Below are 15,178 nucleotides of genomic sequence, written 5' to 3'. Positions count from 1 at the left end.
CAGTTTTAGCTGACTAAACCTTAGAATTGTAGTTTAGAATAACCAAAATTATCTAAATTTCTAAAAAAAAGATTTTTTGGTTTTTTGGTTTACAAAATTACTTGCAAAATGTGGGCAATTTTAACCCTTATTTTATTCCAGTATCTTCAATGCACTGTAACAAACTTGAGATTAAAAGCATTGTGAAGGTATGCATTGGTTTAAGTATGTTTCTGTTAAACAGATTAAATTGAACAAATAAATATAGAAATATGTCTTCCCCCTTTCTAAATCACTAAGATATAAAAAAAATTTAATTGTTAGATTTGATTTTCTTCTTTATCTTGAAAGGATTTTCATTACTGATATAAGAGGCTTGGAATATTGGCTATATTATCACACTGTCTTTTTATAAAATATTCTGTTTTCAGGCGGGACATAATACAACGTAAACCAAAAGAATAACCTCTCGTCAACCTGTAATTATGTACTTGCAAAGATTTAAAGAGCAGTGCTCAGTCAGAAATAACATCTAGTCTTTCTCGGAATCTGACTGACAGTTTCAAGAAGCTTAACTGTTGTAGAGATATGTAAGTTATTTTAAGAATAAAAACAGTCTCTTACTTGGTCCTCAAAGGAGATTGCCTGGGCAACATCTCTGGGAAATCCATCAATCACTATACCCTCTTCATCAGGGATCTGCATTAATCTCTGCTTTATCTCAGTTATGGTTGTTTCCTTTCACAGAGAAAAGAAGTTATTTATTTAATATTGTAAGGGAGGTTTTTTTGATGGTGCACATTAATACATCATGTACAAATCCTTTAAAAGTAAACACTAACACAGGACACGCTGTACCTGAGGGGCCAGTTCTCCAGTAGTAATTATTTTGGCAATTAGACTCCATTTTCTATTGCTGCTTGTGCTGTGGATCTTCTTCCTTAACAGTTCACCAACTGATATGTAGTTAAATCCATAACGTTCTGCTATTTTCAAACTCTGTGTTCCTTTACCACTTCCTGGGCCACCTATTGTTAATTATAAGCAAAACATCAAATTAACCTTTCATCTGAAGTACCCAATCACATGTGAAATCTTTGCTATCAGCACCAGTTTTCCAACCATTAATAGAGTAAATCTTGCAGCTAGTTACTTGTTACTAGACATTAGAAATAAGTCTCATTTACCTGATCATAAAGGTAACAGTATGTAAAATTAAGTAAAAAAAACCCCAACAAAACAATACCAAAACCAAATCTACTTGTGATTTAGAAATAAGCACGCTCTTTTAGACTTGACTTCATTCTAAACCTGTTCCTGGAAAGGAATTTTTCTTGATTTGTAGTAGAGGAGCAGACAAATGAACCTGTTCCTTCTTGAACTCTGTGAATCCAAAGATAGAGTCAGATAGTCTGAAGCAGATTCATGTCAGAAACAATCATACTTGGTTAAATAAGCCAGTCAGATCAATGGACTAGTCATGAAATGGAACAAATAAAATGTGCTTCTAAATACGTTTGCATGAGTTTCTGAGGTTTTCTAATTTTAAAATACAGAAAAATATTAACTAATCAGCTGAGATGTTTCCATAGCGATTTGGTACAAAGACTTTTATTGAACCACACATACTTCTCGTATTGAGGCTTGAAGGATCTGATAGAGAAACAATTAGTTAGGTTCAGCTTGCTGGACAACTTGAAGAATAAAGAGACCCTTCAATATAGCATAGGCAGAATAGGTATAAAAATCACAGAAAACAGCTACATTACAGAGCAGGGAATGCTGAAGTGAAGGTCAGCTGGACAGCAGAAACAAGAATGCACGTAAAACAACAAAAAAAAAAATAAATCAGACTGTGTCTGAACTAAAAAGACACATCATGATACGAAGAAAAGAAAAACTGGAATTGGGTATGGAAAAATAGGGAATTGTTTTGACAGAAATAAATGTTTGCATATAGAAAAGTAGTAATTGTAATTAAAAAGTAGTAATTAGTAATCAAAAACAAATGTTTTGATACTAAATCCCAACATTAATTAGGTATGTTTTGGGGAATTGTGTGTAAAAACGCTGACTTTTATTTCAACAGACAAAGAATTAAGATTTATTAAAAAGACAGTATACGCTTTCTATGGACTTTAAAAAATACAGCAATGCAATGAAAGTAAATAGTAATACAATGAGCTTCCTGTTAATAATCATACAACTCTTTCGTAGATTATCTGTACTATTCCCATAAATAGCTTTTAGGCATTTATGTAATTAGTACAGATATGACTGCAGGATAAGCTTTAGAGTACTTCTTTATATGAGGTTATGACACTCTCTGCGTAACCATGTCCAAACCTGTGCCCAATATTACATGTCAGGGAGCTTTCAGTGTCACCAGTAGGAACTAGGAACTCCTGTACCCCTGAAACTGTCATGGTAACTCTCCACCTGGCCTTTGTAACTCACACTGGGACCCACTGGAAGGGAATGCACAGGGCTACTTGGGCATTGTTAAGGTGTTCCTATACCCTGCCCACAGTTTAGTTATACCTTTGGGGAGAGAAAGGCTTTATCATTATCCAATTAGTTTAAATAATGCTTACATCAAGACAGGTTAAGATAAATGCAAATACAAGCATTTATCCATAACATTCAGTGAGTCAATACAGCTATGGATGTTCATAAAACACACAAGCAAAGCAATGGAAGAAAAACTGTATCTTATCTCTGTACAGTCAGGTTACAACTGAAAAATATTTTTCCCTCATTCAGTTTGCTTGCTGTTTCCTAAAAAGGCACACACTTTCTCTCTTCTTTTGGCAGATTATGCTAGGTTTTACAGCTATTCTTCCATTTCAGATCTTCTAGGTGATCCAAATGGGTTTAGTTTTTCAGCTTGAACTCTTTCTTTCATAGGCAGTTTAGCTATTATTTTCATTAGAATAAAACATGTTTCCCTTTTGTAGATATGCAAGCACCTGATCTACTAGGAATCACCTTCTCCACTGAAGCAGCTACAAAGCAGTTCTGGTTTGGCCCTTCCCCCTCCCTTCGACGGCACGCTCAGCCCTCCCCACGACAAATGCATTTCACCAAACATTACGCTGTGTTTCGCTCCTGTATCAAAAATCATACCTGATACAAGTGTTCAAACACGATAATTCTAGTTTATTACAGGCTCTTGGTAATCTGGAATAGCAGGTTTGGAGTAACTGATTCCCAGTGTCTTTTTTCTTACATAGATGAAAACAACAGCACAAGGAAGTGCAGCTAATTGTTCAGTGATTGCTGCCAGTTTGTATGGAGCAGATTCTGCCAGATGAATGAATAGGATTATTACTGGTTACTGGAATGTCTATTAACTCTGTGTAAAAATTTCCGTAAGCAACCCTCTCTCTATGTATAAAGCCACATATTGCAATCTAATGAGCATAACATAAATACTGTATCTTATATGTGTGTGTTTTCATACACATGTATAACATTTTCTACTATGAATTTACGTGGCTTTATTTACTGACAGTAATCCTAGCTACTGGAAACAGGAGCAGTAGGTTGTGACTGTGCTTCGAAGTGAAGGGTTTATAAAACACACTGGAGCCAATGCTCTGCTTAATTCCTGCAGATACAAAACCTCCAAGGAAGGAAATTCAGTTTATTTCCCTGGAGACTCAGGACAAGTTTGAAAGAGACTGTGTTGCACCCCAGAAACAATAAAGATACAAAGCATATATAAGTAACATGTAGAAACAGAAAATCTGACACTAAGGAAAACAGTATCCACATTCCACCACAGACACAAAAGATGCCAGAAAAACAGAACTGTTACTTCAAGAAACATCAGTCTCTGTAAAAATGTAAAATAGCTGAAAAAAACCTTTTTGAAACCAAGTAGACAGACTTTACAGTCCTGCTAGGCAGAACTTTGCTTTGCCATTAAAGAGAAGCAGAAAAAAAAAAAAAATAGTTTGGCACTTCTGTTCTTTCAATTTGAATTGTAAGCAGGAAAAAGTAATAAAGTATTTGCTTTAATGTGCACAAACTTCTCATATATTTTGTTTTCTCAATCTAAAAATATCCCTTTATAGCAAGATGAGATTACCCATTTACAGTCTAAGGGGAAACATTCAGGTAATAAAGAGAAAAGTGATAGGACAAAATTACTTCCCACAGCAAATCATTGTAATTTATTGAACTATGTATCCATTCCTGACTCTTCGATAAATCATACTGACAAACCGTTCACAAGAAAGGAAAATCAAATCACTTTTGTTTTTCATTCTTTTCACTTATTCTGAGATTATACATTATTCAAGAAATGCGTGATTATTTTACATATTTCTTAGAAGATGTCTAGACTAGGGAACATTTGTTACATCTAAAATTATGTTTGCAACCAGTTTCAAGTGAAGATTTATATGCCCAAAAAGTTTTACTAAAGCAGTTGTTTTAATCCAGTTCATCAATGGAAGTTCAAAATTCCAATTTTGCTTATATTGTTGCAAATTCAAAATAAATTCACGTAACAATAAGATTTCTGAACAGACTTTTGATTTTAAAAGCTAGCTGTGGACTGGATTTAACAAATCAATGGGCCAGCCCCCTGCTGACAGCGCTATCTTTGATCTATCCTTTAAAGTTTGATTATAAAAGGAAAATGTATTATTTTATTATTAACTAATATTTTTAGTTAAATGCAGTTTAAAATCATACTGAACTATGAGTCTAATGACACCGCGTAATTAATTTTTTAAGATCCTTGTATTCAGGCAGTATCAACAGTAAAAATGTGTTTGTCAAAATATGTTAGGAAGCACATTTTTAAACACAATCTAGTTTCCTAGTGTTATAATGCCTTAGAAACTTAATTTTCCAGTGATTCACATGTCTGCCATCCTGGCTGGTTCCAACCAATTTTTCTAAAATCCAGTCACATACTCACTTTGCAGCTTTATAGCTTTACACTTCACCAGAAGACTTTTCTGCAAACACGGAAAAAGAACAAAACCCTCACCTTTATAAGCGAGTTCTCTTTTGCCTTGGAGCTACCTGGTTCATTATAAGCATGATAGATTTCATAAAGCAAAGAAGTTGTAAAAACCTTTATGGAAGCATTAAAAAGATCTTGGGCTAATGTATTATTAAAGAAAAGTTCACCTAATTTGCAAAGCAGAAGACAGGTCTTTAGCTTCTACTCATTTCGGTCCCTGACAATGAATGGGACCAGTACTATCTGAGCTAGGCAGTATGGTTAGTTGTCACTAGTTAGACATAAATATGCTTAATGGAAGTTTTTGCCAGCATTTTATGCAAACTGAAATATATGCAAACTGAAAAATTGTGTACGATATTTGTCTCTTGAAATTAACAATACACTTTTTTCCATTTTCTTTCTTTCCTTCAGTATATTATTCTTTTGTTCTTTCCAGTATGTGTTTTTATGTGCTATATCAATAGAAAGTTGAATTTGTGAGAAATTTTCTTGAGATTGTACAAAATTGGACAATAGCTGCTAAGTTACATATAGTATTGTCAGTTTGTGTCAGATCACACTACAATAGACAGATTCAGAGAAACTCAGTTGGAAAAAAAAACTGAAATAGGTTTTGTGGAATGTTTACAATATTCCCTATATAAATGGGTGAAAAGCTCTGTAAAATCCATGGTCTGTCCAGCATATCCTGGCATTCAAGGATTTCACTTCAAATACACCTGCACTCAGTTCCAGAGGTGAAAGCCAATCTCTCTTTATCTCACCTAGATCAAACCTTCATTCATCACTCTACTGCAATAAAGCTACATGGATTTCAACGCATTAAGAGCCTTCTGTGGTCACTGAAAATGAGCCAGTTTTCTCCTTTATGAAAGGAAAGGCTAGCTACTTAATTAAGATGAAGAAAAGGCACGTGTTATTTCTCCATCTAATGCAAACTTTATAGTTCAACGGTGCATGGCGAGATTTGCATGTTGAGATTTTTAATTTTGAAACAAAACATTAAGAAAATTCAAATGCCTAAGCAATTCTTCTGGCATACCACAAATATCTAGAAAAATTAATGGTTTTCTGTTTTCAATATATTCCAGTATCACACTTCTAAGAACTGCTGGATGCAAAGCCTAGAGGACATGCTGTTCTTGGAGATCCCACTCTATAATACAGAGAAGACATTTCTATTCTCTTTTACTATACTATATATTCTGTTATGGAAACAATGTCTCTCTTTAATATGAATAAGGCTTTATAGACTAAAAATGTGATTCTCCATCACCTGGCACCTGTCCTGTAACTATTTAAACTGTCCAAAGAATTAGGCCTGGCAGTAAAATTTCGAAAGACAACTATCCCAGGTGAAAAGGAAACCAGTTCAAAGAACTTCTATTCAGAACCAGGATAAAACACTGATTTAGACTTAAACTGCAGCTATTTCTTAATAAACAGTATGCTTGTCTGAAGCTGGAAAGTATGAGTTACTTAGAAAGGACACTGAACAGCACACAACTGAGAACTTGGGGAGAGAGCACAATTAAGTAATGCTAACTGATTGCTCGCTCTCCCGGAGGTTGGCACAGGATTCACTTGCCAAATAGATGCAGGGATTCATTTAACAGTTCAGTGGACTAGTGAACATGTACGCTTACTCCAGCTGGACGTACTGATCAGTTTTCAAGGTTCTAAATATAGAGAACAATAGTCACCTATCACCTCTTTGAGCTTGCTTATCCAATATTTTTAAATATCTTTTTTCTGTGAGCAGCTTTGAGTACATCTACAATAGTGTTTTAGTTCAGATCCAGAGCATGCTTTGGAAGAGCACTTCGGTTCACATAGTGGAGCTGTCTCGAAATGCATGAGCTGGATTTTAGATTAAATCAAACCGGCAGATGTGCTCCATAAGCAAACCATGAGCTCTCCAGCTGCTAACAGGCATCTAGTCTACAGAACACGACCACAGGTGCTCACTGTAGCCCCTAAAACACTTACAGTTGGGATCCTATATGCTCAGCACTAACAATTGCACTTTCTGATATACTCTAACTGGACTGCACCACTTGCTATGGCAGATGGAAAAACTGTATTTAAATACGTATAAGCATTCAGTGTATTTGCAGTACAAATAAAAAGGCAAAGTAACAAAGATAAAATCCTGTCAAAATGACTCTGCCTTCATACCTATGACAAGGATAATTTTTGGTCGAGGTCTTGCAGGATCAAATACATCGTACTCCTCAATTAGCTCAGCAGTTTCAGAGAGGTCAGTGTCGCTTTCTATTGAAAACTGTTGGATTGGAGGCAGTCGGTCATACCGTCGGTATGGGAAGTTAGAATTATCAGGCATCACTGTAAAATAGTGAGATAAACTGAGAATTGTGGAAATACACAGAAACTCAAAATCTATCATGTACACAGATTTAAATAAGTATAATAAATGAAGTATAAATGTCTCCTGATTTTACAATGCGCTTGCTCTTACAATGTTATATATTCCTTGCCTCCATTTAGCTGATGTATTGAATTGGAACCACCAGGAGTCAGTTTTCCTTGGTGTTTCTTTCCAAGCACATCAGCTTTTCTGTGAAAAGCTGCTCATAGCACCCAGAGTTTGGCACTGGCCTCAGAGAAGAAAAGCCTTGTGTTGTACTGTTAAACAGAACTCTTTTGGTGATACATGTTGTACACAGAGACATAGATAGTATTCTTGCTAATTAGTTTCATGAAATGCTGGATGGCAAGGAAAAATAACTATGGCAACTGAAGAGCTAATTACTCTTTGTTAACATTACAAATAAAATAATTACAGGTATTGGTATGACATATGCTTAGATTTTATGAGACGTACCTTTTTCTGAGAGCTTATTATTTACACTGTATTTAGTAAATTAGCATATAGCTCCAATATAAACTAGAAAAACAAGTGTAACTGCATTGAAGTTACTATGTACGTCATCCATAAGGACCAACTAAAAATATAAGCCAAGCGCGCTGTGTCAACTTTACCCCTATCTTTGCAAATGTTTTAGGAAGGATATGAGAAATCTCTTCACTAATGTGTTAAACATTTACACAGCAAACATCCATCATTAGGCTGCAAAATGATCACAACTTCTTCTCCTGCATAGCATCCATTATGCGAGGAGAAAAACAAATGCCAAAACACAAGGAAACAGAATCCTAGAGTCCTTTGCTAAGGAAAATCCAAATGAGGCATGATCTGCTATTGACTTAAGTATTAAAACAATTCAGTAGTGGATGTAAAACCACCTACAGTACAAGAAAGACAACCGTTTTTATACTTAATACGTTACCATTCCTGAAAAAAGACCTCCTGGATTGTCCTCCATTGAGTGGAGGCAGGGTCTTCTTTTCTGGGCTGACAAAAGTGTCCCATTTCACTTTTTCTGAACCTCCAAGCTCTTTCACTTTCTGCAAACAGCTTTCCAAATATTCAATTGGGTCATCGGGTTTGTAACACATTAATCCATTCAACAGACTCTGCAATGTAAGATCAGAAATACACACTATAATGATAGATGGCAGGAAAAAACAAGCACTTTTACTTTGAATTTTACTTTACACAGAGAAACCCCATATTCCTTTTATATTCAGACCCTCCACTTCAAGGCAACGCGTGAGAGTGAGGCCTGCAAAAATCATATTATTTTGGTTTGCCAATGTCACAAAAATGATTCAGAACAGGAAGCTTCTGGCTTTGTCTTTTTGTCTGTTTGCACTGTAATAAAAACTGAAAATAGTAAAAAAAAGTTCCTCACATTTTTCTGAGAACTACCACTGGCAAATACATGCAGAACAACGCGCTAGCTAGCCCCAAAAGCTACATATTCTGAGTCACCTATTAGATCACTAAAATGTATCTTTTCTTTAAAGACCAGTGCACCCACAGGCATCTTATCCATTTTCCTGAGTCAACGCTTACTGAATGAACGCTTACTAATGAAAAAAGGATTTTTAAAAATCGTGAGAAACACTCAAAAGATCACCTTGATCAATATCGGAAATAAACCCCAAACCCAAAGTTCATAGGTGCGTGCAGATTTAACTGACCAGCATTTCCCAGCCATTAGAAAGCTCCTGCCTACAGTATTAATTCTGCACCCATCGTACTTATGAGCATTATTGGGAGCGTGGAAGAAGGAATGCCAGGCCCTCCTCTGACGCACAGTAATTGATTTTCCTTGACAAAGTGGAACATAAGTCATCATCTCACCTCTCCACAAGACAACTGCATCCAACCTTCTCTTAACAATAAATGTCTTTCAGGATAATTTCTACTCCTTTGTGCTTTTCCTATTTTTTGTGCAAATAAACTTGAGGATCACAGCTGGTATCAGTAATAAACAGTGCCAATTCAGGATTTGCTCAGTTATTTATTATTTACAGTTTATACAATAATTGTTATTTACACACATTTGAATTTATAACATAGGATATCATATACGGACATCCAAATAGGATATGCATCTGTGCCCTTATACTACTTTACGGATCACAGCAACTAGACACGTATTTTTGCAGAAGATATGCACCAATTTTTAAAAATTGCTAGCTCAAGCTTTGAGCCTCTACAGAAAAACAGTTTTGCCTGCGTCTCTTGTTAGACCATTCACATTCTAAACGTGTTAGTAAAACATTAGCACGGTCTATGTCCTGTAATTTTCAAATACACAAGAAATTACTAGCTTCAGAACAGACCAGGGAAAATACGCGTCTGTGTGTGTTTTATATAGATGGCAGGATGCCTGATTCAAGAAAAAAAAAAAAAATAAATCCACACGGCACAGAGAAGTAATTATCAACCATTAGTAGCAGGTAAGTTGTAGGAGCCAAACAAAACCTCACTAAGCAGTTGCGGGGTTTTCCTTCTCCCAGACCGATGAGAACCTGGAGAAAACCTGGAGGATAACCCCGCCTGAATTCCTCGGCAGAGCGGCCCCGGGGGTCCTCTGCCCTGCGGACACACAAGTTCGCTCCCTCCCAGCCGCCTGAAGGAGGGCAGGCGCGGCCGTCCGCAGCGCCGCGGAGGGGCGCGGCCGCCTGCGCGCCCGCGGAGCCTCACGGCAGGTGGGCAGCGGCTCCACCGCCGGCTCCGCGGCCGGCAGCCCCCACCCCTGCCCGCTGCCGGGCGGCCCCGCCAGCCGCGGTCGCCCGGCAGCACCCCCCGGCCCGGGGCCAGCCCTCCGCGGCGCGGCTCCCCGCGCAAGGTGCGCGGGCCGCAGCCTCTGCCCGCTCCGTCCTTCCAGCCACCTTCAGCCCGCTGCCCGCCGCGGGGTCCCAGCGCGGAGCAGCCCCCGACGGGGCGGAAAACGCTCCCCCTCCCCGCCCCGCTCCGCCTCGCCTACCTCGAAAAGCTGCGGGATCTCCCTGCGGGCCAGATACTCCTTGGCCTCGCCGGCGCTCATACCGCCAGCCGGGGACGGGGGCGCCGGCGGGGCGCGGGTGGGCAGCGCCGAGCCCCGCGCACGGCACGGCGGTGCAATGCGGGAGCCTCGGCGAGGCTTCCGCGGGCGGGGGGGAGGAGGGAGGCAGGAGCAGGCGGCAGGCTGCCCGCCTCCCCGTCCCCGCTGCACGGAGGGAGCGAGAGCACGCTGTCCCCGGCGGGGAGGACGAGCGTGCGCACGCTGCCGGGGAAAGTTTCGGGGGGTGCGTGCGGCGAGCCCCCGGGCGGGGCGGGGCGGGGCTGTGCCTGGCCGGGAGCCGCGGGCAGGGTGCCCCGGGGGAGAGCCGAGCCCGGCTCCCCGGGAGGCGCCGTCCGCTCTGCCCGTCCTCAGGCGCGCCCCGCAGGCTGGGAGGGCCGTGGCGGGGCCGCGGGGAGGGCTGTGCGCGGGTGGAGCGCTGAGGTGGTGGAAGCCTCCCGGTATACCGAGGTCTCTGCCCTTGGCGTCGTTTTTTTCGCCGTTTTGAAGGGCGAGGCGTTCCATACGCCGTGGGCTGTGAGCACCCGTGATCTGTGATCCCCAGGTCACAGAGACAGACCTGAACGCATCTCGGGACCAACCTCCCACTCAGAGCAAGGGCAGGTTGTTCAGGGCTTTTTCTTGGCTCATCTCACAAAACCTCCAAGGATGGCGACTGCATAGCCTCCCCGGGCAACCTGCGCTTGGCTGGCCTCGTGGTGGGAGAGGGCTTTCTTCTATTCAGTTAGTGCCTCCCTTGTCCTAATTTGTCTGCTTGCCCACCATCACACCATTGTGCAGAGCCTGGCTCCATCTTCGTGGGAGCACTGGAGAGCTGCTATTATGTCCCCTCTAAGCCTGCCACAGGCTGAACAAGCCCAGTTCCCTCTACTCTCCTCAAGGGCAAGTGCTTTCCTCCCTGCCCATCTTCGTGGATGTCCACTCAGCGCACTCCAGTTTATCAACATCTCTCTATTACTGGGGTCCCCCAAACAGGATACATTTTTCTAGATGCGTTCTGAGGAGTGCTAGGTAGGGGGTAGCTTCTGTGATATTCTATAGCATACTGGAAGTCAGAGTAGATAATTTCCATCCCTTAATTGTCCTATATCAAGTCTGATGTTCCAATTAGATTTTAATTTTGTTGATTATCTTTCCAAGCACAACACCCATGTAGTTTCACTGATGCATACCCCAACTGAAAGAGGTTACATAAGTGGAAGCTTATGAACAACCATGAGCAACTGCTTTCTGTATCTCAGTATTTTTCAGACATGGGATAGGTCTTCTTAGGCGTCTTTTAAGAAGCTTCTCTCCCTTGTGTGTAATTTGTGGGTCAGTATCAGTTTTACAAGTTTCTCCCTCTCAGCTGCAGCCATGTTCCTTGTTTTGCTGCTTCTACAGTTAAGCTGCCCTCCTTTTCCTCTGCCCTGCCTCCAGCTTTTTATGTAGACACTTTCCTTTCTTTTGGAGAGGCTTCCAGTTCTCATTCATTCTCCAGCTGCTAAACACTGCCCCAGGAGCAGTGCCATGATCTTCTACTGACAAACAGGACTGGAAGGTTTTGTACGTTACCCAGTTACTCTCAGCAGCTTCCACTTGAAGGGCAGCCACTAACTTCCCTTCACAGCAGTCGACTAATGGATGGACTGTTCTCCACTTCAGCTGAGGTATCGCTGGAAAGTAGTTTGGATTAGACAGTTTAAGATCCTTCCAGCTCCATTTCCCATGAATCCAGTGGTGTACACTTAGGGAAGCTGCAGTAATGTCACTGAATTGGCACTTTTCATATGTTTAAGGAAGACCTTAGCCTTTGCTGGAGAGTTTAATCAGCATTCATCTGCAGTCTTTCTCATCCTCCCATGAACTCTGCATGTGGTTTTAACCCTACTTTCTCTTGCTAAGATTTTAATACTTTCAAATGTAAATTCATTGAAAAGCACAGTCTTTTAATTTGGATTGAGTGAAAAATAGAGTAGGCTTCAATGTCCTAATCAAAAAATAGGAAATATAATTGCTTTTAAAAGACCTTAAATGAAGCTTGACAAGAGGAAGACAGAATTGAATTAAATAGACATTTTCTTAAAATAAGATCTGTCCCAAGGAGTGCTAATGGAAGATGCCATTCTACTGAGGAAGACACAGCTGTGGTTTTGGCATTTTGTGGGTTTTTCTTTTTAGTTTATACAAACAAAAAAAAAAAAATCAGCTGTATTATCATTGTCTCATACAAATTCCATTTATAGGCTTTCAGCATATATATCTTTATATATTCAACACTTATGGGTAAATTAGTATCTCATCCAGTGTCCTGGATTGATATAGAAAAATCTTTCCTTTCACATGCTTTCCATGGCATCTTCTTCAGGAATCTGACATTTTTTTTGGTAAAGTCTCACCTGAGATGTTTGTTTTTAACTGTAGGCTCACAGGCATTTTGCTCAGTTAGATAATGCTAACAGAAAAAAAAAATCTGACTTCTGCCATAAAACTATTATCATTATGCACATCTAAATTATTGGTCAAAAAAATTTGAGCTAATCTGATTTTTGTTGCACAAAATCAAATTCTGTGTTGCAGAAATTACCACCTCAGAAAAAATTTGGCCGTTTAGGAAATCCATCAGACTGAATGTGGGAAATGTATCTGGAAAGGATTTTTTTTGATCTAATAATGTGGTACCTCCTTCTAGAAGTAATTTGTTATGCATTTGCCTTTGGCAAAATCCCCATATTGAAACAGGGTCACAGGTGGATGCTTCTCAAAGGCTCCGAAGAACATCAGCAGCAAAAGATTAAGAATATATTAACTAAATGGGCATACAGAGCTGAGTTATTTGTCATCTCAGGTATATAGGTAATGTAAAGGCAGCTGTTAGAAGGTTAGATCTTTGTCGTTTAACAGTGTCAGATCAAGAGCATAGATGACAATGAAGTGGTCTTACTGCCTTAGAAAATAACACAGGATGCAAAAAAGTTCACAGAAATGAGAACATGGATTTGAACTCCAAAGCACTGCCCATTCCTGAAAGTATGGATGGGCACCTCTTCATGGTACTGGGGTGAGGCTGAAGGATCACTTTGGTTATACTTCTGCCGCTTCCTACCTCTTCTGGAGGGGAAGAAGCTACAGTAGAAAGAACAAAATTCTGCTATCAAAATGATAACGCTTCTGGAAATTAATCTTCAAAACTACTTATGGATCCTATCATTAAGCTGATTCCGTTCTCAGTCTTCTTGGTTCCTGCATTAACTACACAAAGCTGAACTAACGTGAAATTAGCATGGGATCAACTGAAATATGCTGTTCTGGGTCTTCTCCTTTTGGTTAAACCAATTATCTAACACCCATAGCCTTCAGTCAAAGCTTAATTAGGTTCTATGTTTTCAAAAATAACTTTAGAATCTCCCAGTATTTTGTAAGAGTCTTTTCATTTTCTGTCTGGTGCCTGTTCAAGCACTAGTGGCTGGCATTTTTCACATAAGCTACTGCTCTGCTAGATGTCTTTATTAAATCAGAACCAATGTCCTTGGATTGTGCTTATACAGGCTGGTGCAACATATGTGGACAATTTAAATTTGTAGACTCTGTAACTAAAAAAATTATGTGTAGCCTTTTAAATAGAATATGCTAAATTATATGCTTCTGATCTAGAAATAATTGCATTGTAATGTAAATGCAAAACTTATTTGCAGTTCCCTATTGTGCCTAGTATGGTGTAAATTAATCTAAGAGTGCTAAAACAATCTTTTCATTTTAATGAGAAACCTGTTTCTGAACTCTTTTGCTACCGTGGTGTTAAAGTTTTTTTAAAAACAGTTGTTTCCCCCCTCCCTTTCTTTTCCACTTTGCTAAACTGCTTTTTCTTTTTTACTGATACCTAAACATTACTTAACTGAATTAAATTACTAATTGAAAGGTAGTGAAAAATCTACCTACAAAAATCTTAGCTCTGGATCTAATTTTCACTGAGTTCCAGAACTGCCATTTTATGTAACTTTTGGGGACACCAAGATGAATAAAACCTGGTAGGGAAGAAGTAAGATTGTGCTACTTATAAGTCTGAGGATGCATATTTCAATCCGCTGAGAAAAAAAAAATAATTAAAAAGCTATGATCAAGTCAGTCTTCAACCTTTGTTTTGATAAACTAAATAGCTGTAGCTTTTATTTTCTAATTACAGTGTAATTATTCTTGTAACCCTTCCCTGAACTCTTTCCAATTTATTAACAGGCATCTTCAGCAAAGGCATCAAACAGGACGCACTGTTCCAGAAATGGTCACGCCAGTGCCAGGTACTGATGTGATTCAGCCTGCCTGTAACAGCCTCACAGGCCTCATTCTGTTGTTTTCATGCCGATGGACTGAATTTGTGCACTGGCCCTGGTGTTGCAATGGGGTTCATTTACCTTCAGCTGGTTATCTATAGCAGACTCCCAGCAGCTCTGCTTTCCACTCTGTTTTCTCACATAGATTCCTCCACTCTAGGATCCACATCTGCTCCTTATTCTTTGCTATATAACTCCATAGATTTACCTGCAGCAAATTTACCAGGCAATCAGTGTGCTCAGTACCGATGAGCTGTCCCCTTTGTACGTTATCACTTCCCTAGTTATATTATTTATTTATTATATTATTATTATATATATAGTATATATTATTTAGTTATTGTTATTCCCTTTGTTATATGCCAGTGGTACCAGTGATTTTTGTTTTGTTTTGTTCTGTTATCAAAAAAACTGTTACACAGCACATGGCCAAAACACAGTTTCCATGGAACCAAACCAGAAATTCACTT

General features: G+C 39.5%; 1 protein-coding gene across 2 annotated transcripts in view; it reads right to left on the bottom strand.

Moving 5' to 3' along the window:
- The window catches only part of AK5 (adenylate kinase 5), a 99,766-nt gene extending 88,951 nt beyond the window's left edge, over positions 1-10,815 (bottom strand). The window contains exons 1-5 of one of the 2 annotated variants that reach the window (XM_074906414.1): positions 10,327-10,815; positions 8,275-8,461; positions 7,142-7,309; positions 838-1,007; positions 604-717 (exon numbers count right to left, since the gene is read on the bottom strand). In XM_074906414.1, the coding sequence (XP_074762515.1) occupies positions 604-717; positions 838-1,007; positions 7,142-7,309; positions 8,275-8,461; positions 10,327-10,386 (699 nt within the window). In that variant the 5' untranslated portion in view covers positions 10,387-10,815. The remainder of the gene's footprint in view (positions 1-603; positions 718-837; positions 1,008-7,141; positions 7,310-8,274; positions 8,462-10,326) is intronic. The other variant, XM_074906413.1, reaches the window with a different exon arrangement.
- Between the last annotated feature and the right edge of the window lie 4,363 nt (positions 10,816-15,178).

Source organism: Athene noctua, chromosome 5, assembly GCF_965140245.1.
Source record: "Athene noctua chromosome 5, bAthNoc1.hap1.1, whole genome shotgun sequence".
NCBI lineage: Eukaryota > Metazoa > Chordata > Aves > Strigiformes > Strigidae > Athene > Athene noctua.
Note: the sequence above shows the minus strand (reverse complement) of the source record. Positions and strands in the feature narration are given on the sequence as shown.